Genomic DNA, 24,589 nt, shown 5'->3' with positions numbered 1-24,589 from the left:
AAAATATGATCTTAAGAAGTGAGGGTGATTTAAAAATTGTGGGGGTGTTTGACTATTAATTTTAAATCATGATTTCTTCCCCCATTTGTGTCCCTCCCATCCTCAAATATCCACAGTAGAAGCTTGATTACTCACATCATGACTACCTAAATACATGTTAGTATAGTTCTATGTCAATGTAGAAAAACATTCTGAATTATCTAAACGTCTGACTATCCTGATATTATGGACATTCTCTGCGTTGCTTATATAAATGGAGTTTAAGCTCTAACGGCTTATAAACAAAATGAAGGCCCCCAGTAATTCATAAAGCTATATGAACAGTAAGTGGAGTCTTACCTTGTGGTGTCCAAAGTCATTTAATACAGTGCCAAGTTTCTTGGTGTTGGTATGAAGCTTATGAGCCGCGATCATTGGATTTGGATCCCGCCAATCAATGGACAGGCGATGGTACCAGAGGCGCTGTCCTTTCTGAATATGTGCCAGTTTGATACTGGGGTCAAAGCGATGCACCTCACATCCACTATTGGCCATGCTGATCTCAAACTGGTTGTTGTCACTGCCCAGTCTTCCCAAAGCAAAAAGAAGAGGTATTGTTACATCAAATAAAAACAAAATCTGAAGGATCACTACTATTAACAATTTAGCTCACCTATCCCTGAAGGACTTAAGGTAGAAAACATTAATTCTTGGTAGGTGTGTGGAAACACTAGAGAGAGCTTACAATACCACAATTTTCAGAAAATACGTAAATAAAAACAGTAATAATAATAATAATAATAATAATAATAATAGACTAATGAAAAGCAGTCACTGCATGATTTGTCAGCCTAATTCTAATCAGCCCAGAAGTTTTCCTGAAAAGTGAAAAGCCAACAGTGAAGTAGAAGATACAAGGATTTGTTTAGAGAGGGCATTCCACAATCTAGGTGCCACACTCAAAAAGACCCTGTTGCGTTCCTGCATGTTACACTTCAGACAGTGGTGGTAAGGGGCAATCAGCAGGGTATCAGTAGTTGACTGAAGCACCTAGGCAAGTTCATATGCAAGTTTGGGGACCCTAAGAAACCCTGGTTCCAAATTATTTCAGGCCTTAATGGATATGACCAATGGATATGGTATGTTTAATTGGGCTCATAAGGAACTTAGCAGACAGCATAATTGAAACAAAACTAGAATGATGTGCTCAGAACACATCTGCCCAGAAGTCTGTATGATGCATTCTGGAGCAGCTGAAGCTTCCAACCTCTTCAAAGCAACCTTCCCATGCAGATGCTCTAATCCAGATGTAACTAAGGTATGAATGACTATGGTTAGGTCCAATTTCTCCAGTTCGGATGTGCATGTGCATTGCATGATGTAACTTCATTCAATGGCTGTCAACTTACTCAGTTGAAAGTCATTTTGTATGTAGTGAAACAAATCTGTAACATGTCAGGTGTTAATGGCATGTCGGCACATGCTTGTCACCAGTTAATGCTCCTGCTATCAAGGGGTGAAGGTGCATGTATGAGTTTGTCCAAACACTGCAAGATGAATTAAACTCAGAGCATTCTCAGGGCTAAACATCACATTATATTAATCACAATTTTTTTAAGAGCATGCTTAGTGCTGCTACCTTTATTTTGAAGGGAAAGTAGCTGTGGGGCCCGCATCTGGTTTCACACTCCCAATTCAGACTGAGGTCTAAAAACCAGTTGCTCATTAACTCCACACTCACCCCACCCCACCGGGCCTCAGAACAGTTTGTAGTAAAGAAGCACCTTTGCAACCAGTAGTAACTGGGGCAATTTCAGGTGGAAAAATAGGGAACAGGAGATGGCACCAAAGACCCATGGCTACATTTCCTTTAGCATAAACCAATAGTGTTAAGCACATTATAAACCACAGGGCAGGGCCTTCCACACATAAGCTGAATTGTGACTGACTACTGCATGTTGGCAAGTCTTTACATAGCATGATAACATAAGAAATGTAGTATGGCTTAAGGTCATACACAATGCTCTTCTGTGGGCTACACACTGATTTTCCTGCTGCTCTGATTTCTGGAAACGGAGGCAGGTGGGAACCTAGAAGAAAAGTTGAGCATCCTGCTTCCACCTAGCGTTCATTAGTTCCACCTAGCTTCCTCTGAAATCAGTGGAGTTTACGTCAAGTCATAATGGGGATTACATGCAGCTAACAGCACAATCCTAACCATGTCTACTCAGACGTAAGTCTTGTTGAATTCAATGGAGCTTATTTCCCAGAAAGTGGGGTTAAGATTGCAGCCTTAGCCTCATGAGTGTTCTGTAGCTAGAGGAAAAAGTAAAGTGAAAGCTGCCTTACATTCATTGCTGATTGTCAATTTAAAAATGCTTAACTATTGTGTGCATAGTTAAACACTTCAGAATGCTGAAACCTGGTAAAACCTTTTGTGAGTCTGTGGTTTTTTAAAAAAAACAACAACAACACTTTCAGATGGAGCATTAATCTCTTTAATAAATTCGAAGAGTGCTTTTTATACTAAGCCAATTTAAAAATGATCATTCAAATTCACTGATGCATTTTGCGACATCCCAGCCAGCCAGTAACATTGCCCTCTATACACCACAGTGTGCCACGTGCCTCCCAAAGGATGAAGTAGCTAGAAAATAATCTAAAACGGGCAGCCTCCAGAGGATTTGAGCTCTGCTCCATCATGTTCATATGAAATGCTTCTGCTTTTCATCTCAGTCCTCACAAATGCACAGACAATAACTTCATTCCTCTCAATGTTTCATGCAATACGTATTTTTCATAGGGCTGTCCTTTATATACTCAAAAACATTTGTTCTCTCTCTAGTCATCCTCTTGGAAGAAACCAGCTGGTCTTCATTTCCTCTTTCATAAATAGAAATTCATTAGATAAGAAGTGTATTTCAGGGAGATTTTGTCTCATTCTGAACAAGATTGCTTCTCTGTGCAATCATACACCAAAGAGCAGAATTAAGTGCCAATGTTACTGAAAGACTGTAATTGGATTGGAGTCACAAGGAATTAGAATTGATTGCTATGTAATTCCTCAAGAATTGCAAACACACGCATGCACACTTAATTTATTTGAACGTTACTAGAGTTTGTTTCTTATTTTCATTCTGTGCTTTAGGGGAAAATCTTCAGTGCTTATATATTCCAGCAGAAGGGTCTGGTTTAGTTTCCATTTTTAAAATATTTTATTTATGCAAAGGTCTCATTGTGCGCTTGCTTTTCTTAGGTTAGCAGAAGGCATTCTTAATGGAAGCTAGATACGGAGGCAATAATGTTCTTTGTAGTAAGGTAACAAAATTCAACATGAAATTTAAAACTGACTCAATTGAATTATTTCTACATAATCTATGTGAAATCCTAAGGAGGGAAGAATAGACCTCTTGGCTCAGAGTAAAGGCCTATCTAGTCCAGCATCCTATTCTCACAGTGCCCAACCAAATGCCTATGGAAAGCCCCTAAGCAGGACATGAGTGCAACAGCCCTCTCTCCATTTGTGGTTCCCTATCAACCACTTCATCAAAAGCTTTTTGAAAGTACACAGTGTCAATTGAATTGCCTCTATCCATAGGCATCTTGTTGCAAAATGGATATGTCTGTGCTTGAGTGGTGCAAATACCTCTGAATACACATTTGCACGACTTTTTTATTTTTTTGAAAAAGTCGGCTACTTCAGCCCACATTCTTCCAATTAATCTTGCAATGGTGTTTTTTTAAAAAGAAAAAACCACATATATCCTGGAGCAAGATAAGCATAAGATAGCCTAGCAGATTGTGTGAAGAGCATGCCATTCACGATTGCTTCATTTGAATTTCCCCCATCATGCATCTACCTGTGCTTGAAGATCAGCACCTGATGCCCTCCTCTGTATGCCACCTCCAAGAGAGGTTCAGAGGGTAGCAACAAGGGAAAGGGGGCTTTTTGGTTGTGGCTCCCCATTTATGGAATGCTCTCCCCAGTGACACCTGCCTGGCGCTGACACTGCTATCTTTTCAGCAGCAAGTTAATTTTTTCATGTACCCCCAGGTATTTGGTGCTATGTGATGGGCTGTTTTTAACACTGCTTTTGCACCAGTGTTGTTTTTGTTGCTTTGTTATGGAGCTGGGATGGTTTTAGCACTAAATGAATTGTTGCTTCTGTTGCTTTGTTTTAAATTTTGGATACCTTATATTTCTGTAAGTCAACTTGGATCTCTCTGAAAAGGGCCCCTTAAGAATGTTAATTAATCATGAATAACATAAATGGTTTCCCCCACTCAAAAGGAAGACTTACCCCAGTGAATATAGACGGCACTGCTTTCTTTTGATTTGATGAACTAAACTGAATCGGTCATCCAAGCATATTGACCATGGCCTCCTTGAGCTGTTGGGGTTTCCTGGCAGGTTATTCATGCTCATATGATCACATGAAATCTGTTAAAATAACAAATGTCGATTTCATTCTGTGTTACAATCTTTCTACACATCTCACATTTTGTTTGAGCAGGGAGAAGGGAGGATAAGGGAATGTCTTACAGGAAATTGTTCAACAGTTATGTGACTGACAAAGTGGGGTGAGGGAAAGGCAACCAGGCTTAATTTATTGTTTGCTTATCTCTTGTTTGTTTGCTTTGCTAAAGGAAGGATGTGCCAGATCGAAAGAAGTCAGACGGTGAGAAGAGCAAAGCAAACATTAAAAGGCAAATAATTGAATTCCAGTGAATATTATGTGCCAGAAGCATTTCACCAAAAACAGCTCCCTGGACTACAAAAGACCATTTATTTTATCCTTCAAGCCTTGGATTGGATTCCGAATTTGACATTATTTAAATAATGGTAATGAGCTAACTCCCACTCTTAACTTTAGGTTACTTGCCGTACAGGTCTGAAATCTGTATCTATTGGGATCTAGCCTCCCCACTAGAACATCAAGCGGCCTCTTTGGCACAGGGAGCCTCTCACCAGCTAAGGCTGCTCCAATGGGTACAACCCCTTTTGAATGGACACAGCCTGGCCACCGGGACCATGTTGTACCAGCTTCCAACTTAGATTACTGTATGCGGGGGCTGCCTTCAAAAACTGTGTGGAAACCACAGTGAGTCCCAGTTAACAGAGACCGAGTGCTGAGATCGTATCACACCAGTGCTTAAATAGCTACACCATCTCCCAGTCCATTTCCAGGATCAAATATTGGAGTGGAACTCAATGTTGTGCGATTATGAACAAAATCCACAAGCATTTCAGCTTGCCAGATGTAACAATCCCCTCCCCACTGCACACGCCGTTCTGTGGGTTCTTGCGTACCCAAACCAATACAATTTCGGGGGTTCACACACTCTGCAACATGCTGAAGTCACTCATGCATTCCACACAACGCGCAGACGTAACTTGCGCACGCACAGTCACCAAGGAATATTGAGGGGGCATGGATTTCTTATCGAATTTTTTTTGGGGGGGCCTCAGCCCCCACCCCCACCCTGATGGCACCCCTGCCCTAGTGTTGGCGCTGATTTGAAAGTCCTACACAACTTGGGACTGGAAGGGGCAGCCTGAGCTCCCCCCGCCCTTGCTTCAAATTCCTCATGGTGCAGCAGTGCAGATGCTGCTCACGGTTGCTTTTTCTACTCCCTTTCCCCCCCCCCTCCTGTCCTGATGCTACAGCCATTCTGTCTCCTGGTGGCTCACTGTGAGGAAGGTCACTAGCCACCTTTCTCAAAGTAAAACATTGGGGTGTTCAAAAAGGATGTGTTATACTGTGTGTGTGTGTGTGTGTGTGTGTGTGTGTGTGTGTGTGCTGGGCCTTCTCAGTTGTGACCCCTCAGCAAAGCGCATGCTCCTGGTGATGGGCATTGCTTAATGCTTGCATACTTTGTTATCTCTTTGGTGCCTGGTGAACTCCTTTTCCATTTCTTAGGCCTTTTAACGAATCCAGCCCGTGATATAAAAACGTATTTTCCTGCTCTTTTATAGGCTGTTTCTCCCCCCGCCTGCTGTTAGTTTTGATATTGTCACATTTTCCATGGTTGCATTTGTTTTTGTGTGTAGTAAAGAAAGTCATTTTGAAAGAGAGGCTATACATATGGTAAAATAATATGATATTCTTAAATGGAGGTTGTCCTACAGGCATGCAAAGCAACAGTCAAGCCAATATAAAGTCTCTGATAAAAAAAAATCTCTCCCGCCCGCCTCCCTACCCTCCCGTGGGGCTTAAATCCCTGCTCATTTGAATACCCATATGCTTAAATCCATTCATTCTTTTTCAGTGGATGTGCTTAAATAAATCCCACTGGAGAAAATGAGAATTAATTATATGTTCAGCTCTTTGCTGAACACATTCTATATAAAGTAAGAATGCACTGTAATAATCCTGTCTAGAACTCACAACAGGATTATTTGCTACAGAAGGAGTCAAACTAACAATTGTCCAGCTATGCACACATGAGAAGCAAAAGAAATCTTGCCTCAGAATTCCACAAGGCAAGGTTGCTCATACTCTGTAGTTCAAAGATCCAAGCTCTGTACTCCAGATTCTGCAATCTGAATAAATTTCTACACCCCCCCCACACACACATATTTGATTTCCTACGGTTTTCACTTATTTTATTTATTTCAATGTATTTATATCCCGTTTTCATTTAATTTATATATTTCTGTTTGGAGTGCCTAGGCTGTTCCTGAAGAGAAACAGGAAGCTCATTCAGGGGACAGAATTATAACACCCCAATAAATAAAAGTCCTGCTCAGCCGCTCCTGGTTGGCTTTGAGATTTCACAAGCCAGGATGCTAGAAGCCATTTCTGCAAAGAAATGGAAGAAGTTTGAAAGAGTGATAGTTCCACTTTCACCACTTCTTAATTTATTACAAAAACCTGCAAAACCTATTCAGCAAACAGGATTTGTGGGATTTTGCATTCTATTAAAATCTGCAAAGCCTGTTTGATCAGTGACTGGAAGCAACACTGAGATAGAAAGGCCTCTCTCAAACTACTCTCTAAGGACTAGAAATTTTCTAATGGGAGGGGACACATTTCCATGTTTACAGAGTAGTATCTAAGACACATAGAACTATGAAGGTTCTTGAAGAATTTGATTCCAATGCTAATTGATACAACCCTGGATAACTGTGCAGTTTGAAACTGAGTTGACTTTTGGATTTCGTACCCCTCTGACTTTTGTGTTATTATTCTTGGCTGCGTACACACCATACATTTAAACCACATTACTTCCCACACAACTGTGCCCTCCTGTAGCACAGAGAAGGTTGCCAGGGCTTTTTATCTGATATTGATGCAGGCTGAGGGGTGGATATTGCTGGCTTCCTGGGATAAAAATATATATGTACAGTGGTGCCTCGCAAGACGAAAAGAATCCGTTCTGTGATTCTCTTCGTCTAGCGTTTTTTTGTCTTGCGAAGCAAGCCCATTGACAGATTAGCGCTATTAGCGGCTTATCTGCTGATCGTATCAGCTGATAAGTGGCTTAGCGGCTTAGAAAAGGGGGGGAGGGGAAAAAACCAGCAGGAACTCGCAAGACATTGTCGTCTTGTGAAGCAAGCCCATAGGAAATTCGTTTTGCGAAGCACCTCCAAAACGGAAAACTCTTTCATCTAGCGAGTTTTCCGTCTTGCGAGGCATTCGTCTTGCAGGGCACCACTGTACTTGTCTTTAACTGCTGTAATGTATAGTATCTTTTATCTTTGCACACAATTTTCTTGGCCTCCTACCATAACAAACTGCTTGGTTGCCCAAAGCATTGGGAACTGTATGTAGTTTGTTAAGGGTGCTGGTAACTGGAACTCTGAGAGGTAAACTAGAGTTCCTAGGATTCCTTTGAGTGCAGGATATATGCTTTAAATGTATGGTGTGTATCAGTCCTTGACTCAAAAAATGTATCCTAAAAAAAGCACATTTTAGGATAAAAAATGTTTACAAATTAGATTAAAACATATTAAAATTTTAAATATATATTTAAATGCAAATTTTCATATTCTCTTGAAAGTTACAGATTAGCACAGAAATGGGATGGCATGATAGAGGACAGACAGGCAAGAGACTGATCCATTCATAGAATCATAGAATCATAGAGTTGGAAGAGACCACAAGGGCCATCGAGTCCAACCCCCTGCCAAGCAGGAAACACCATCAGAGCACTCCTGACATATGGTTGTCAAGCCTCTGCTTAAAGACCTCCAAAGTAGGAGACTCCACCACACTCCTTGGCAGCAAATTCCACTGTCGAACAGCTCTTACTGTCAGGAAGTTCTTCCTAATGTTTAGGTGGAATCTTCTTTCTTGTAGTTTGGATCCATTGCTCCGTGTCTGCTTCTCCGGAGCAGCAGAAAACAACCTTTCTCCCTCCTCTATGTGACATCCTTTTATATATTTGAACATGGCTATCATATCACCCCTTAACCTCCTCTTCTCCAGGCTAAACATGCCCAGCTCCCTTAGCCGTTCCTCATAAGGCATCGTTTCCAGGCCTTTGACCATTTTGGTTGCCCTCCTCTGGACACGTTCCAGTTTGTCAGTGTCCTTCTTGAATTGTTCAATTCATTCATTCATCCTGACACAGAACACGCACCGTCTTGCTTATACAAAAATCCCTTCAGACTTTCCAAGACTGGGGAAAAAATCTATAAAAATCCTACCCATGCAAATGGAAGCTGAATTAAAGAAGCAAAAATGAAAATCAGGAGTCCGCCTTGACTAAAACAGATGCTAACTAATCCTTCCTAATGAGCAAACTGAACAAACATGATTAACGAATATTAAACTTTATGAATGTGTTATACTGGGAGAATTAACACTGGAAGGGCTGGATGCTACTGTGGTTATTTCTCACTCCTCTGTTCTTCATTCCCACAAGATTTTTATGATTTTTATTGTAAGGATCTGACTTTCCTTCCTCTACCCTTCCATAAATGCAGTAAGCACTTGTTTTAAATATGGGAGTGGGAGACTGCTTAAACACATTAAACTGAAGTAAAATTAATAAGAGTTCTGTTAACATTGCTAGCAGGGGTCACTGATGAAGGAATTGGTGGGTATTTTAGCAGGGCAATTTCAATCTTTATGAGAAACTATTGGGTGCTGGGGCGGAGGCAGGGGGTGCCACAGCCAGCACCATGAAAGCATGTGATTGCTAACTAGTTAGCCTTGCCTCAAACCCCATTGGGTTGCTGATATAAACAAGAGATGCTAACAACTATATGCTTGCATGAGGCTGACAGAAGTGCCCCTTTCTCCAGCACTGCCTCCTAATCTCTGGTAAGAACAATAATTCCTCTACTTTCCTTGATCTCCCAGCAATGCTCACCAGCACGACGAGCGAACTGGTCCCTGATCATAGCAAGCAGTTGAAATGGTAATAGTCCTTGTAGATGTCATGAGTCCCATGGAGGTGTTGGTCAGATTCTGAGGCGGAATGGGAGGAGCTCAGAGAATCAGAGCTATAAGAATTGGGACCCCAAAAACATGACTGAGCCCAAGAGGGAGCCAGAGTCTTCGCAGAGGGAGATCTGGATCCAGCAGAGGGGCTTAGTGGCTATGTAAGAGCCCCATACTCATATTACGCCCTCACTAAAAGCAGTCATGAATAAAGGCATTAAAAGAGCCCACCAGAATGATAGTAAGAGAGAAAAGATAGCTTGCTGAAACCATGAAATAAAACTGCAGAACGCCTAACGTTCATTTTTAGGTGGGAATTCTGCAGCATCTGGCAAAAAGAGAATGAGGATTCCTCTTCCTTCTCCATTTTAATTTATGCCTGCCTGGAGGAGTTGAGGCATTCATTCCCCAAACTTGAAAGTCTTGATTGCTATGCCAGCAACTATAAATTCTCTACAAATTGATGCGCTTGTAGGTTTTGACCCAGCTAGTGAAGCCTAGCAGACTCTGCCACATTTTATTACATCCTTGAGTGCAGCAAAGGGCTGGCTTGCTGTGCAGTGAAGCTACTTCACTCCGTCGCTCTAGTCAAAAGCTAGGTTGCATTTCCACACCTTCAAACCTCACAGGTGTTGTTTCATTGCTCTCCTTTCAAATGCAGTTATTTGATTTTCAAATGCAGGATGTGTTTCTGTTTTGTTTCATCTGGGTGCCACTTTTTATGTGTGTGTGGTATTTTTTCCTGGCATGGAGAACAATACCAGTGGTGGAAGAAGTCTGCACTTTTCAGGTTATGAGTGGAGGGAAATGGTCTCGTTCCGACTCAGGTTATCCTCAGTCCCCAAGGTGGAAACGGCAGTTATATCACCATTGCATACTTTTCCTAACAGGAAGGTTTTCCCACATAGCCAACAAATGCAGGAAACTAAGTATTATACAAGTATTTAATATCTCAACCCCCCCCCCCAAAAAAAAAAAAAACCAGGGTAAAGTTAATATGGAACCGTTTGGTATCACCTGTCACTTCAGGTATTCCAAGGCCTTGACTGCTGAAAGGACCCTCGGGTCTCTGCTGTAAGGATTCTGTAGCTTAGAACCTCAGCCCAGGGCAAATAGTTCCAATAAAGGCATAAAAGCAATGCCCAGTCAAACCACAGAAAAAGGGCACTGCAGAAAAGAGTCAGGGTGCAATGCAGCATAAACAACATGCATGTTGCAGTTTCAGAGATTTCTTACACCAGTTTGTAAGCATTCATTTAAAAAACAAAGCTGTCCTTTGACAGGTTGAGTGGCACATGCCTAGGACAAAGTCATTGTCTTCATGCTTGGGAGCATTTCATGGGGAAATGTTTTCTCAAGGGAATGTACATCCATCATGCAACATTCATTGCTCTTCCTAGAGACAAAGCAATAGTACGGGGGGGGGGGGGAAGGAGTTAGGAAATGGCTTTCAGACTACCATTCAGATGCACATTAGATGGCCACTTCCAATATGTGGTCCCACAAGTCATTTGGGTGAGAGAGACGAGGTACACTTGGAAGGGAGTCCCCCTGAACTCAGTGAGGCTTACTACTGTGTAAACCTGCACAGGATCACGATGTCAAACTGTAATAATGCAAGGTTCATGCACAATTCTACGTGCTTTTGACTCATGTGTTACAGCAGATACTGAAATATCTTCTCACACTGTGGTTCTGCTCTGCTCACAGAAGTGATTTGCATGAGCACTTCTGTTAATAAAAATTGCAATCTGGGAAGCTGACCTGAAATATTCACCTTGCTGGAGTGGTAAATACCCTTCACTATTCCTCTTCAGTGAAGGAGAGTTATAAAAGTCAGAACATATTCTCTCTTTTAACAGGAATCTGGAACAGTGTTAGAAACTGTGATATGAAAGCCAGGAGTAAAATGGCACCTTAAACCTAGGTTATGGGCACAACAATGGACTGTCTAGGCACACTTTTTTTAATAACAAGAATACAAAGCTGGAAATGAATGAACTGCAGCTAAAATATTATGTTCATTTTTCACATGGTCTAGTTTTCATCTGAAGACTGCAAAAAATAAAGCTATGCTTCCCCTAACCACCCCTCTAATATTCTTAAGAGGGTCTCTTCTCCAGTCTTCAGAGAGTATAGCTGGAAGTGGGGAGGCAGAAAAAGGTCCTCCTTTGCTTCCACTCTGCAGTTTTAATCTGAAATCTTAGGCGCAGCACTGCGCCCAGACCTCAGAAACTACTCGTGCTAATGAAATTCCTTGTCGCAAAACACGCCTGGAACAATGGGCGTTTTGAACACTGATCTGGAACTAATATTGACAACTGATGCTAGCTTTAGGGAGGATTCCAGTTCACTCTGCATTTGAGGGTGAACCTTTCGCCCTCCACCCCAGGTCCTGTGCACATATCAGAATGTAGTTCTGCGGATTAAGTCACATAGTCAATAAACCAACCCACACATGGGTCCTGCACTTACAAGACAGTCGAGGGCTGCCTCTTTCTTCCTTTAAATGTTTTAAGCTGTTTAGAGCAACTCCATGCAGTAAAAATTCTCTGTTGAAACATTGTTCAAATACATCATATTGTTCAGTGGGGAATTGTATGGAGAAAAGGATGGCTGCCCCATGTACCTATGGGAGTTGCCATCTTTTTCTTCATTCAATTCCCCGAGAAGAAACTGCACATTTTGATGTATGGTCATTTCCTGGGAGCAACTTAAAAATATATATTTTTGCCTCATGGAGCTGCTCTAAAGAGCTTAAAATGTTAAGAAAGAGACAGTCCACTGACTACCTCGAAAGTATTTTTGTTTGTTTGTTAAAATGGGTGTATTTATCCGCCCATAAACAAGATGAAACAGAATCAGTTTTGTTAAAAAAGAAAAGAAAATGAAATCAGTACAATTTTTTGAACTTTACCTTTGGGCTATAGTCTTTGGGAGGCAAAAAACCCAACACCCTTATGGTTTAGATCCTTTGCTTAAGTTATTGTGGAAGAGCTATACCAAATGAACAGAATTTAATAAAGACAAAGATTAACCAGAGTCATATAACAAGAGGTTAGGAGGGGTCTACAGCTGCCATCTGTGAGAAAGTCTTCATTTGTTCTGAAATTTGCATGAAATGGGATGTAATCCAGGAGATTGTACTAAACTTCTGAGATCCAAGAACACATTTTTCCCCACCAAGGGGATTTGCTGTCATATAGCACAATGCTGGTTACCTGGATAGAGCAATGGTACATCCGACTTTTAATTTGAAGGGACCCTATTCAGGCATACAATGATGTCCACCCAAATGCTCAATAAATTTCCACTTGTGCAAAAGGACTTCCTTCTTCTACCCCCTTAAACCCTCCTGCACCTCCCAAATCTGCTCCAAAGGGTGAAGCTTTCAGGACAGATTTTGGGGGCATGCAGGGGTATTCAGGGGAGAGTTGAAGTCTACCTGAACAATGTTGGATATCACCCACAGCTCTCTTCTTGAAAACCAATAGTTTGGACCCTGGGAAGTGGATACATGTTGGCCTCAGACTGGGAAAGAATCACCCATGAAACTCATTGGGTGAACTTAGTCCAGTCACTAGCCTAATCTACTTCACAGAGTTATTGTGAAGCTACATATTCCAGAGCTCGATAAATGGAACGGTGGAATAGAAGTATATTTAACAAAATAAATAAATACTCAGAAGTGCTTCAATGTTTTAGAGACGATGTGCCATAAAATGCACACACAATAAAGTCCCTGTCAAAGCTTCCTAGTTTTCAGGGTAATGATGGATTTTGTGAATCAGAACACCTCTTTAGAGCTTTTGTTTTGACTACTATTTTTATCTGAAGCAGTGCCTGTTAAATGGTAAAATCACAAAACGAATGGTCATACCTTACCCATTATGCTACTTGCCGTATGATTATGCAACAGATTTTCTTTCCTGAGAACAAATCTATATAAACTGTGATTTCCTAAATGACTGTCAAGATGAAAACCAACCTGTGCAGTGCTGATGTATTTCAAGAGCCTGCGGGCTTCGTTATTCAGGGACGCTGTAGGACTTGCCCAGGGTTGCAAATTTATGTGCCAGCGGATTGTCTGGAATACCAAGGAGGGACAAAAAGAATATTAGCATAGTCAAGAACAAACATATTTTCAAGAAAAGACATTTCTAGATCTAGAGCAGAATGCATTGAAAGTCTAAGTATACTATGTCAATATATATTTTATATTTAACAATACTTCCACCCAGTGCTTTTTTTTAGGCGGTACGCACCAGTATGCCGTACCGCTGTCTCTTTTTCCCTTGCCTGCCCCCCTTCCTGTGATGGCAGGCACCAGTTTTTGCAAAATAGACATTAAGTTAACTGTCCTATAATTTCCCGCATCCACACTGGATCCCATTTTATGGATTTATTTTTTTGTGGCTGGCTTTGTATCTGTTCCTGGCTGTTGTGGCTGGCTCTGTATCTGTTCCTGCCAGGGGAGTGGAACAATCTAGACTCAGAGGAAGTCAGAAAGACAGACCAAGATCATATGAAAAGCTGCAAAGCGCTTATTGTCAAACAGGGCTCCCCAAATCAGGCCTCTGATTTTGTGAATCTAACCTTATAATACAAGAAGCTATTCTGCACCTGTAGAGAAAAGTTATTCCACACACCCCCTCCATCAAGACCATTCTGTGGTGTCCTGAAAGAGGCAATGTTGTTGCCCACAGCATGGCATGCTCTTGATTTCATCTCTGGGGAAAGCTAGTGTCAGCACTGTTCGTACTTTTTGGAATCTGTGAAACCTGTCAGCTCAAAACCTTGGAGATCCTGTCAGCCTAGCATATAACTTTTCACACATAAAATAGGACAGGAAAGAACTTGAGGAAATGTGCTTGCATTAACAAAGGCAATTATATTCCTTCCCACCCTCCAGAAATCCATTCCCTTGGTGGAATCTCTGTCATCATGTCAAAAATGCATATGGCCCCCCTTTTCCTCTCAGATATAAAAAATAATGCTCTTTCAAAGCAGGGGTGGTGCATCAGTGGCCAGGCCATATTGTTGGAGTACAACTCCCACCCTTTGACTATGTAGGCTGGGGCCTGATGGGCATTAGAGTTCAATAGCAACTGAAGTGGAGCAACACAGCTCCAATTTCTTTATTGAGGTACTTTCACCTGGCTTCAGAAGGAAGAGAAATCAGACTCCATTGACTTAGCTGAGGGACAAGCTGAAACCTGCATAACCACTAGCACAGCCTCATTTGAACACCTGCTACTTCCTCCCACCTTCCACAGGAAGACTATGGTTAAATGCAGACTCCATGGCTGCAACATCAGTCAACTTTCTTTCCTTCCTTCCCCCATCCCCTCCTTGTTTTGTTTACCATTTGCCTGGAGAAATAGGATTTTGGTTTGCCTTTGTATTGCCCTACTGGGGATGCTGGAATTAAAAAGGATTCTTCCATGCTGTTGATACGCTGTGGCTATGATGTGAACGGTAGTTTCATTTGATATTCAGAGACTGGGGAAGTGGGGGAATGTATGATGTCGTAGGAAGTTATACTTCCTCTCTCCTGTTCTCTATGATACACCTAATGCCAACCACAGAAAAAGCAAACAAAGTGAGAGCCAGCTTCTGATGGCAAGTATCACTACGTTGAGTCCCACAGAGATTTTCATCAGAAGAGGTGCTGAATAGGGCAATGTGTCACCAGCCAAACATTGTGATATAGTGACATCTCAGGATGTTGAAAAGCGGGAGTGGTGGTGGTTTCACCCTGGCACCTCGTGGGGCCAGGGCTGATACAGCTTGTTCCTCCCTCCATGCGCCGGGTGCTGGCAGTGGAGGGAGTCAGGCAAGCCCCACCCACAGTATACCGCCGGGTGAAGGTGCCATCACGCTCTGGCCCTCAAACCGGTCCTGGGTGATGCATCAATACATTGCCCAGGCCTAGTTCTGATGAGGAGTTATTTCATTCATTAATTTGTGCACTGGCATGTTCAGATTTGGATCCTAGGTATTAACCCTGTGCTAGTGGGATCTTTTCTGACAAAGCCAGCGTCCTGCTCCTGATATTTATCATTAAGAAGAGTGAGCTCAAGCAGGAGGAGCAGAGTTGGCGTTAGAGACCATGGATTAGAAAACCCGTGTTTTTCCTCTATTGCACAGAAAAGGAGAAAATAAATATATGTAAAAATAATGGGAAGGGAGGTACCCATCAGGAATTCTAGGAGGTTGGAAACTAAAACACAGGCCCTAAACAAGAGTGCAATTGGGGATTTGATAGGGCAGAGGTCTCCAACCTTTTTAGGCCAGCCCCTCATCACCTCTCCCCTCCCCTCCACTGGATCACCTCCTCTCCCCCTCCCCTGGCAGAAACAGAAAGAGAGAAGGCTCCTGCACACATATTTTGCTTTTCCAAGGGAGGTGAGTAAAAGTTGGATCCAGTAGAATTGATCTGGGCCTTGGAAAGCATATAGAGCTTAAAGAGAAAATGGGAAATTGTGTTTAAAGATGAAATGGGAAGAGTGACACTATGTGCTATTCAAGAGAGAGAAAGGGTAACCTCCTCATGACCAATGAGCGTGGGAGTTCGAAGGCTTTGTGAGTGCCCATGCCATTCCACCCATGAGTACAGTGGTACCTCGGGTTACAGATGCTTCAGGTTACAGACGCTTCAGGTTACAGAATCCGCTAACCCAGAAATAGTACCTCAGGTTAAGAAATTTGCTTCAGGATGAGAACAGAAATCGTGCTCTGGCGGCGCGGCAGCAGTGGGAGGCCCATTAGCTAAAGTGGTACCTCAGGTTAAGAACAGTTTCAGGTTAAGAATGGACCTCCAGAAGGAATTATGTTCTTAACCTGAGGTACCACTGTACCACATTGGTAACCCTGTTTCTATCATAAAAACCCTCAGAGCCCATGAAAGAAACGCCTTGTACCATTCGAGAACACTAACAGAAACAAAAGTAAATTGGGTGCCAGGCTCTGAATTCATATACAACTGACTTCATGGAGGTCATATCCTTAGGACTACCAGAAAAGGACCCTTTGCAAGGATGGATGGTAGACACATTGCAGGGAGCGGGGTGGAATGTAATGAGAGGGAAAGGGCAAAGTTCAAAGACAAAAGGGGGATGAGAGTCAGACCAGATCAACAGCCATGAATGGATAGCGTGAGTCATATTTTTGCAGCTTAAATAAACACTGTCTTGCTGGGAGCCAAAAACACTACATGAAGCTTTTTGTTCATTGAGGGTAGAGTTCTCCCTCGCTCCCTTGTAGAGGAAAGATGAAAAGAACATTTTGGAAATTTTTTGCAATTGACAGCCAGAAAGCCGACTTCGGTTTTTCCATCACTTAAACTGTTCTTTTGCATTCTCTTAACTTTCCATTACTGGTCAATGAATGAGCTTGCATGCCCTTCAAAACTGAAGCTGAAATACCAACTTGCAGCATCTGTCACTGCTATCTCATTTCTAGGCAGCAGTGTTGAATTGCCTGGACCCATTGGGAGGGAGAAGCATGAAGCTTTCCAAAACCATTCAAAACTTTCCTACAGCCAGACAGCATTTGAAGGAACTTGAAGGCTGGAATTCTGACAGGTCAGAAGACAGAGATGAGAATGGGAATTGACAACACATTCCCAGGCAGAAGCCAAGGACATATGCAGACCTGAGTCCAGTTAATTCAGAAATGTCTTTGTGGCAGGCAGTGCATGTACCACACAAAATAAAGTGAACTTTAGCATATCCAAACCTACATTTTAAATGTATTTTTACATACAGCTTGCAGCGGGTGGGGAAAACATCTGCTGCAACAAACTGAACTTGTGTCTTTATTTTTTAAAATAAAATACTTGCCACCTTTCTGAGAAGAATTTTTTATCGTGGCAGATCTAATGTAGTTACTTTTTGTGGAAAGACATGTGTCTAGGTTAGCCAACATGGCGCCCTCAAACAGTTGTTGGTTCACAACTCCCATCAGCCCCAGTCAGCATGGCCAATGGTTTGGGGGGGGGTGTTACTGGCAGGGGAAGATAAGATATACAAAACCAAGCAGCGCTAAAGCAGAAACAGACCCCAAGACTCCTAAGAACTCAAAAGCTTATTTTCCCTCAGTCGAAATCCAAAGGGCCCAAATCGTTCCTTTTATCTCATGCCCCCCAAGTTTTAGACCCATTTTACCATTTTTATGTAAAGAAATACTTGTAAAGTATTTTATGTAAAGAATCACCTGTTGTTCACCATCAACCTACAAATACAAGCTGGGCTGTACAGAGAGGGATTTCACTATGCTTATCACAACAGAACAGCTTGGCTCATGGCAAATCAATCTGACATTTTAAAAAAGGAATAAGAAATTTTGGGGAGCAGTGAATTGTCCAAGAGCAACTAATGCTGCAGCTGTGGACCTGATCAGCCCCTTGAATGGAAGACCACTGGTAGCACCATGTAAAAGCAGAAGCGGGGGAATTAAAAAGTAGGATAAAAGTATGCTGCCTCTCAACATGTTTGAATGTACATCAGTGCAATTGCAGTGTTCTACTTTTATGTCCTCTGCCCTGCTAACCTGGCACAAGAGGCTGCTTTAGCAGCACAGAAGTATGGGCCAGCGCATTCATCCCAGTGATATTATGGGCCAAGTATATTATTGATAGAAAATTAAATCAGAACAGCCTCAAGACAAAATAGGAGTCAATTTAAACTCTACATGATAAATGGGAACATCAGGTAATCCAACTATAACTGCCAGGTGCTTGTAAACATTGGCAAAGCAAATTGGAGATGGTGGTACCAGCTCTGGAAAATAATCTGATGGTTCCATAGACATTAGAGACAAATGGGTCCTAGACAGGAAGCCAATCTCAGGAGGAGGAAGTGTTACCAGCCAACTTGTCAGGCCAGGAACATTGGGTTTTGGGTGGAGGAGGGGGTGCATGTGTGTCTGAAAAAGGAAAAAGAAAAACTATTATCTAAGTTCAAAGTTGCTTCTGGATGACATGTTTAATGAGCATTCAGCCTTATTTGTTTGTGAAGAGGTTAGATGCTGAAAGCCATTTAAAGAGCACTCATGAAAGCAAGTATTATCCCACACTTTTCAGTGCATTTTCTGTTCACTTTCCTTGTCACAAAAAGTCCAAGCTTTATTTCACAAGGGCTCCACATCAGCTTTAATTGTACAGTCTGAATTTGCTGAGATATGATTGAATCCCACCAAAAATTAATGACAGTCTAAAACCTCCGCAAGTCAAGATTTTTTGGACCTCTGATCTTGACAGTAACAAGAATATGGTAGGGCATAAATTTAAACACAATTAGATTTCCTGTCCAATGGCTGACACAAATTCCTTTCAAAGTTAATGAACGGATCCAATTAGGACACAGATTTCTAAAGCACAAAATTCTTATCCACAGATGTCATTTCTCATATCAGGATCAGCAGCATATAGATGAAGCACAACTTGAGAAGCTAAAACATCATTTTAAAAACACCACCACCACAAAAGCTTGTGATGTCTATAGTTTTACATTTCCTCTTTTTTATCCAGTACATACCTAAATGTTAACTGCTAACTGCAGTCTTAAAAAATTACTGCTAAATACATAACACACCTACAGTGCTTTGTGTTTGTTTGTTTGTGTTTTTTACAAATGATTCCCTGCATACAATGGCTGTAATACAGATGCAAAGCAGACTTTTTTAAACAGAAGACAAAGTCTGAGAATTACATGTACATCTATGGGAAGTCCTCCATATTTTGTAAGAAAGTGTAATTCACAAACAATTAGGCATAAAATCATATGGAAATAAATGCAATGTGGTGCACTGCACAGTGTTTAAGTTCCACATTCTTTCTAGCATGGCATAATGTTTACTGGATTGCTCCATGGGAATATAAAATACACCCCACAACAGAGGATGTTTAATACTACAGTTGTCTTCATCTAAGAGAGTGCACAGCTTTGCAGCACATCTGACAGCTAGTACAGATGTTACATTTTTAAGGAGCCTGTGTGTCACTTAACATCTGATGCACAGAGTGGTGTCACAGCAGAACAGAGCTGGTATTTCAGCTATTATAAAAATTGCATTTCCTTATTTGTTTTTAATCCTTTCTCTTCCTCACGAAGAACCTCAGTAACCACAAGATAGGGATGGAATGTTTTGAAAATCTCAGTGTCAAGTTTCTCTGCATGGATTTTTTCTAACTCCCATCCTATTCCTCAATTTTGAAAAGAAGTTAATTCCCCCTACATACCCACTAAAAATAATAATAAAAATCCTGCCAACAATATGAATAATTCTAGCATATCATATACTGTATATACAATCCAAGTTGCCTAACGTAACCAGCATGTAAACAGATGCATATAGCTGTATAAAAATACTTATGTATCTTATAAAATTGTGTAGCAGAAATATAGTATAGCATAAGGCTTGACTCATTTATACATATTGGACCATATTCAAAGTAGCACCATTTCCCTTATTCTCTGCTCTCACAATCCCTTGACTCAATAATGGTCCACATTCCCACTGATTTGCCCCTGGTTGACCCTGTTGCCTCACGTAAGAGACATCATCTCATAAGATGTGGCCTTATGACATCGTTGACAAAATCACATGGTGCATTCCAACAAGACTAAAAAAAGTAGAGTGAACAAATTGGGCCTAAGAATGTGAGATCAAAGAAGACGAATGAAGAGAAACAGAATTATGTGTTCAGAGGTGCCCACCGTTTTAAAATTTTTAAGGTACTTTTCATCAAGCAGGGGGGGAAATCCACAAAATTAGACTAGAGGCTTTCTCTCTACCCTGATTATACATCAATGCATTTTTAGTCATTAGATGTCCATCTTTATTATTTCCATCTGTGTTTTAAGCAGTGCTATAACAGCTGTAGAAAAAAAAATCCAACATGCAAACTTTTCTTGCATGGAAGATCTTTCTTTTCATGGAAGATGTTCTCTTCCATGAGATAGTTATGTTTTTGAGAATCTGTTTAATATCTAGAATCATGTAAAGGTCAGGTTGTTGTTTTTTAAGTGTTTTCTTTGGCCTAATTAGACAGTAATCTGTGTTGATGTTCCCCTGGAGACCACTTTCTCTTTCAGCATATGCGCCCTTTAAATAATCTGCAATTAAAATCGTCTCGTGTGTCCTTCTGAAATGGCAACACTGCAATAATAAAGCATTCAAAGGCCAAGTTTACAAGTAGCTATTATATCACTGGAATGACAGACTACAAGGATCTTTGGATATCAGCTGGTGGGCTCTGCCTTGTCACTGATACTCCTTGTTTGAGAGGGGGGGTTGCTTTGCCCTCAAGGGCAGAGAACTATGCCACTCCCAGTCATCCCACACTGGGCTACGTGGACAAAACCTTTGACAGGATGTAAGGCTGCTTTCTACATGTGAATTCAGTGTGTGAGCCTGCCGTTACTCCCTAACTGTTCACTTCAATTGATGGCCATAATGTTGTTCTCCAAACTCTACTTTTACACCCATATACTTTATTATGGCTGGCACCGATGTGTCCGCTTGCCCGAGGGCAGGTGACAGTGTATTATCCTTCTTTCCCATAGCAATAGCATGGATGAGAGTTAAGTCATGGGCAGCCAGCCCTGTATATTATGGTTTGGGTACAAAGAGCTGCCCTGAACACCAGTTGCTGGAAATCACAAGCAGGAAAATGCTATTGTCCTCATGTCCTGACAGTGGGCTTCCCACGGGCTTCTGTTTTGCTACTGTTAGAAAAGAATGCTGGACATAGTCTGATCCAGCAGAATTATTATATTCCTATGCTTGGGCTAACACAAGAGACTTGTGCTATCCCAATATTTGTGTTTTTTGGATTCCCCCACCTCTGGATTGCTTGACCTACATTGTCATATTGCAAAAACTGTATTTTGAAAGTCCACTCAGTTTGGAAAGCAGCTTGCATTTTGGCATGGGGAATGCTGTTTACGAACAACAAGTCTTACCCTCCCCCTTGAGCTCATGGAACTTTGGATCTTGGTCAGTTTGCCCCACAGGGAGACTGCCACGAACAGCACCCTACATGCTATAATGTGAAGTACCACTCACCCCATAGATCATCTGTGTCATGTAGGTAATTCCCACATCACTTGCTGTCAGGTTGCTATATTCTAAATTCTCGGATCTACCATATGTAGCAAGCTAATCTAGATGTTAGTGGCAGTGCATGGACCGCATGGAAATAACATCATTGTGAAGGAAATGACATATACACCAGCCATACCCATGCTGCAAGGCACCAGAGGTCTTGGGCCAGGGACAATGGCTGGTAGCGGAGCCTAGTTCTCCTACTCCATGTGCCACAAGGACAGCTCTCACTGAGCCTCTCAGGGTTAGAGATCTTTCAGCCTGGTCTCTGCAGTGGCACTGGTTTTCCTGGGTTTCAGGCAGGGAATCTTTTCCCAGTCCTATCTGGAAATGCTGAGGATTATACATGGGACCTTCTGTATGCAAAGCAGATGTTCTACCACCTGGGGAGCCACGGGTTTGCCTCAGGTCAGAACCAAATGCTTAAGAAGAGGTTTTGTACGTGTAGAAAAGAAATGAAAACATTAAGAACCAGCAATATTCCATGACCAGAGAGAAATATTTAGCACCTGCTGGGGGGGGGGTGTCTGCTTGTTTTAAAAGACCATTTTCACATTACTTCAATGGGCAATGTGTGCCAGAATCACGATCAGTTTCCTGACAATATTTTTTTAACATATATTTTCTTTGGTTTCTTTCTGTGCCTCAATTTTTTTTCAAGCGAATTGCTCAGCCAATATTCCATGATCCTATGTTGCTAAACCTGACTGATTGTGTCCCCCCACTTGGAGTCATTTTATTTGCTGGCAGCACTGCTCAGTGTCAGCCAGCAACTACAATCCAAAACATTTCCACTTCCCTGTGTGTGCCAACATGTCTTCTGCTTACAAGGCAGATGGACAAAAAGAACGACACAATCTTTATCCTCACATGCCCATTTTATAAATGTGAAAAACAGAAATCCAGCTAATTAATTCTCTAATTGCTCTTCAGCATTACAGCCAAGATTAACATAACCATCACAAGTCAAGGACTAGCAATAAATATGTGAGTCATGGAAACACAAAACGTCTCTAACATTTGATTTACTGAGAAAATTACTATTTTTCCTACTATATAAGCCATTCCAGGATGTCTGTTCAATCCATATATTCAGATCTTTCCTCCACACTTCCTTTAACCCAGTTGGATCTCCAGCATTTATCTTGCAGATTCAGGAAACCAAACCTGACTATGAGTGGTTCAAACTGTTATGTACACATGAGACAGTTTAATGTGTGTACATGGATCACACAGTTTCATTCCCCCTCACCCCGTGCGCTTTTGTACATGTTTGTCCATACATGAGGGCTTTCAACTGAACTCTGTCTCAATGTTTCTCAGCCATCCTAGTGAGCTGTGCTTGACGGTTTGCATTGTCACTTCCTCCCCCTCAATTTATATTTCCCTATCCTTCCTGAATTCTGGAAACTTGAAGTTCATTGTGGGCAAACATACAAGTATTCGTTTACCTGTGAAGGCAGTCATTCTTTCCCATTATTTCTGAGATACGAGCTTTATGATATACAGTGGTACCTCAGGTTAAGTACTTAATTCATTCCAGAGGTCCGTTCTTAACCTGAAACTGTTCTTAACCTGAAGCACCACTTCAGCTAATGGGGCCTCCTGCTGCCGCCATGCTGCCGGAGCACGATTTCTGTTCTCATCCTGAAGCAAAGTTCTTAACCTGAAGCACTATTTCTGGGTTAGCGGAGTCTGTAACCTGAAGCATATGTAACCTGAAGTATCTGTAACCCGAGGTACCACTGTACAGTGGTACCTCTGGTTACGAACTTAATTTGTTCCGGAGGTCCGTTCTTAATCTGCGGTAGCACTTTAGCTAATGGGGCCTCCCGCTGCCACCGGGCGATTTCTGTTCTCAGCCTGAGGTAAAGTGCTTAACCCAAGGTACTACTTCCGGGTTAGTGGAGTCTGTAACCCAAAGTGTTTGTAACCCAAGGTGTTTGTAACCTGGGGTACCACTGTACCCGACTTGCACAAAAACAGCTGTTCAAAACAACATCATGTGTGTTGACCAATCCCACCAGCAACCCATGGAGCACCTCGTCAACTGAAGTAGAAAGTGTGTTACTAGATGGTCGTTGCAACCAGCAAAACATCACCACATATGTGGCGCAAAGCAAAAACATTCCTCTTCTCCCAGGCCTTTGGCTAACGAAACAATCAATGGCCTTTTAAACTAGGGGAAGGGGGTGTTTGCTGGGTGCAGGTGACAAATGAAGCCATGGTTTACATGTTTTACATGCTTTGTTTGTTACTATGTTATGTTTGTTTTTATATTGCAAACTGCTCCATGAGCCTTGGATGAAGAGTGGGATAGAAATTAATTTTTAATTTTTTAAAAAAATCCACTAAAACAATACACAGTCAGGTAGCATGCACTTTTAGGCTGGGATTTCCTCCCCCCTCCCCCTCCCCCCGTCCGCATTATCCACAAATTGAGAAAATCTGAACTAAAGCACGGGGGTGGGAATTGCAGTCTGCCACTTAAGATGAGAAGATCATCTTGACTATGCAAAAAACATGCACAAATGAGACGCATCGAATCCATTTTAAGCTGCAGCGTGTGTACACAGCCAGTGATAAGTCTCTTGTGGCTTGAGATTGAGAACTATTAATTCTTAATACATATTGTATCCTGAATGTAAATTCATTGATAATGCAATGCAAATAATTTACCTGCAGTAAAAAGGATAGGAAACAGACCCTGGAGGCTATTTTCCCCATGTTCATGATTTGCTCTACTAACATCTGTGACAGAAGCAAGCTAATGAATTGCTGAGGGAGGAAAACTAATTTTGCAAAGAAGCCCACCACTTTTCTACAATTGAACTGCCTCACTCCACACTGCAAACACCAGTGATTGTTTTACATTTATACTGGCTGCACCAACAATTTGTGCTTTGCTACTCAAAACGTGGCATTCTTATAGCTACTCTGCAGCCACTGTAGGTAAAGTTAAAGTGATGGCAATTTTAAAAGAGTTCTGTGGCTATGCACACATTCCTGTGTACTCTTGGCTCAAGTGCTCTCCCGCTGCTGGTGTTTGAAGTTGTGTTCACATGAGGTCAGCCACGATTCATACTGAACCTGCAGTTCCTTGAGAA

The 24,589-nt window shown here is 41.7% G+C and overlaps 1 protein-coding gene across 1 annotated transcript in view; it reads right to left on the bottom strand.

Moving 5' to 3' along the window:
• Positions 1–24,589, bottom strand: part of METTL24 (methyltransferase like 24) — a 72,074-nt gene that overhangs the window by 28,897 nt on the left and 18,588 nt on the right. The window contains exons 2-4 of the mRNA XM_082216812.1: positions 13,360–13,458; positions 4,281–4,420; positions 340–568 (exon numbers count right to left, since the gene is read on the bottom strand). Of these exons, the coding sequence (XP_082072938.1) occupies positions 340–568; positions 4,281–4,420; positions 13,360–13,458 (468 nt within the window). The remainder of the gene's footprint in view (positions 1–339; positions 569–4,280; positions 4,421–13,359; positions 13,459–24,589) is intronic.

This window comes from Podarcis vaucheri (genome assembly GCF_965113315.1).
Source record: "Podarcis vaucheri genome assembly, chromosome: 3".
Lineage (NCBI taxonomy): Eukaryota > Metazoa > Chordata > Lepidosauria > Squamata > Lacertidae > Podarcis > Podarcis vaucheri.
This window is presented reverse-complemented; position numbering and strand designations above follow the sequence as displayed.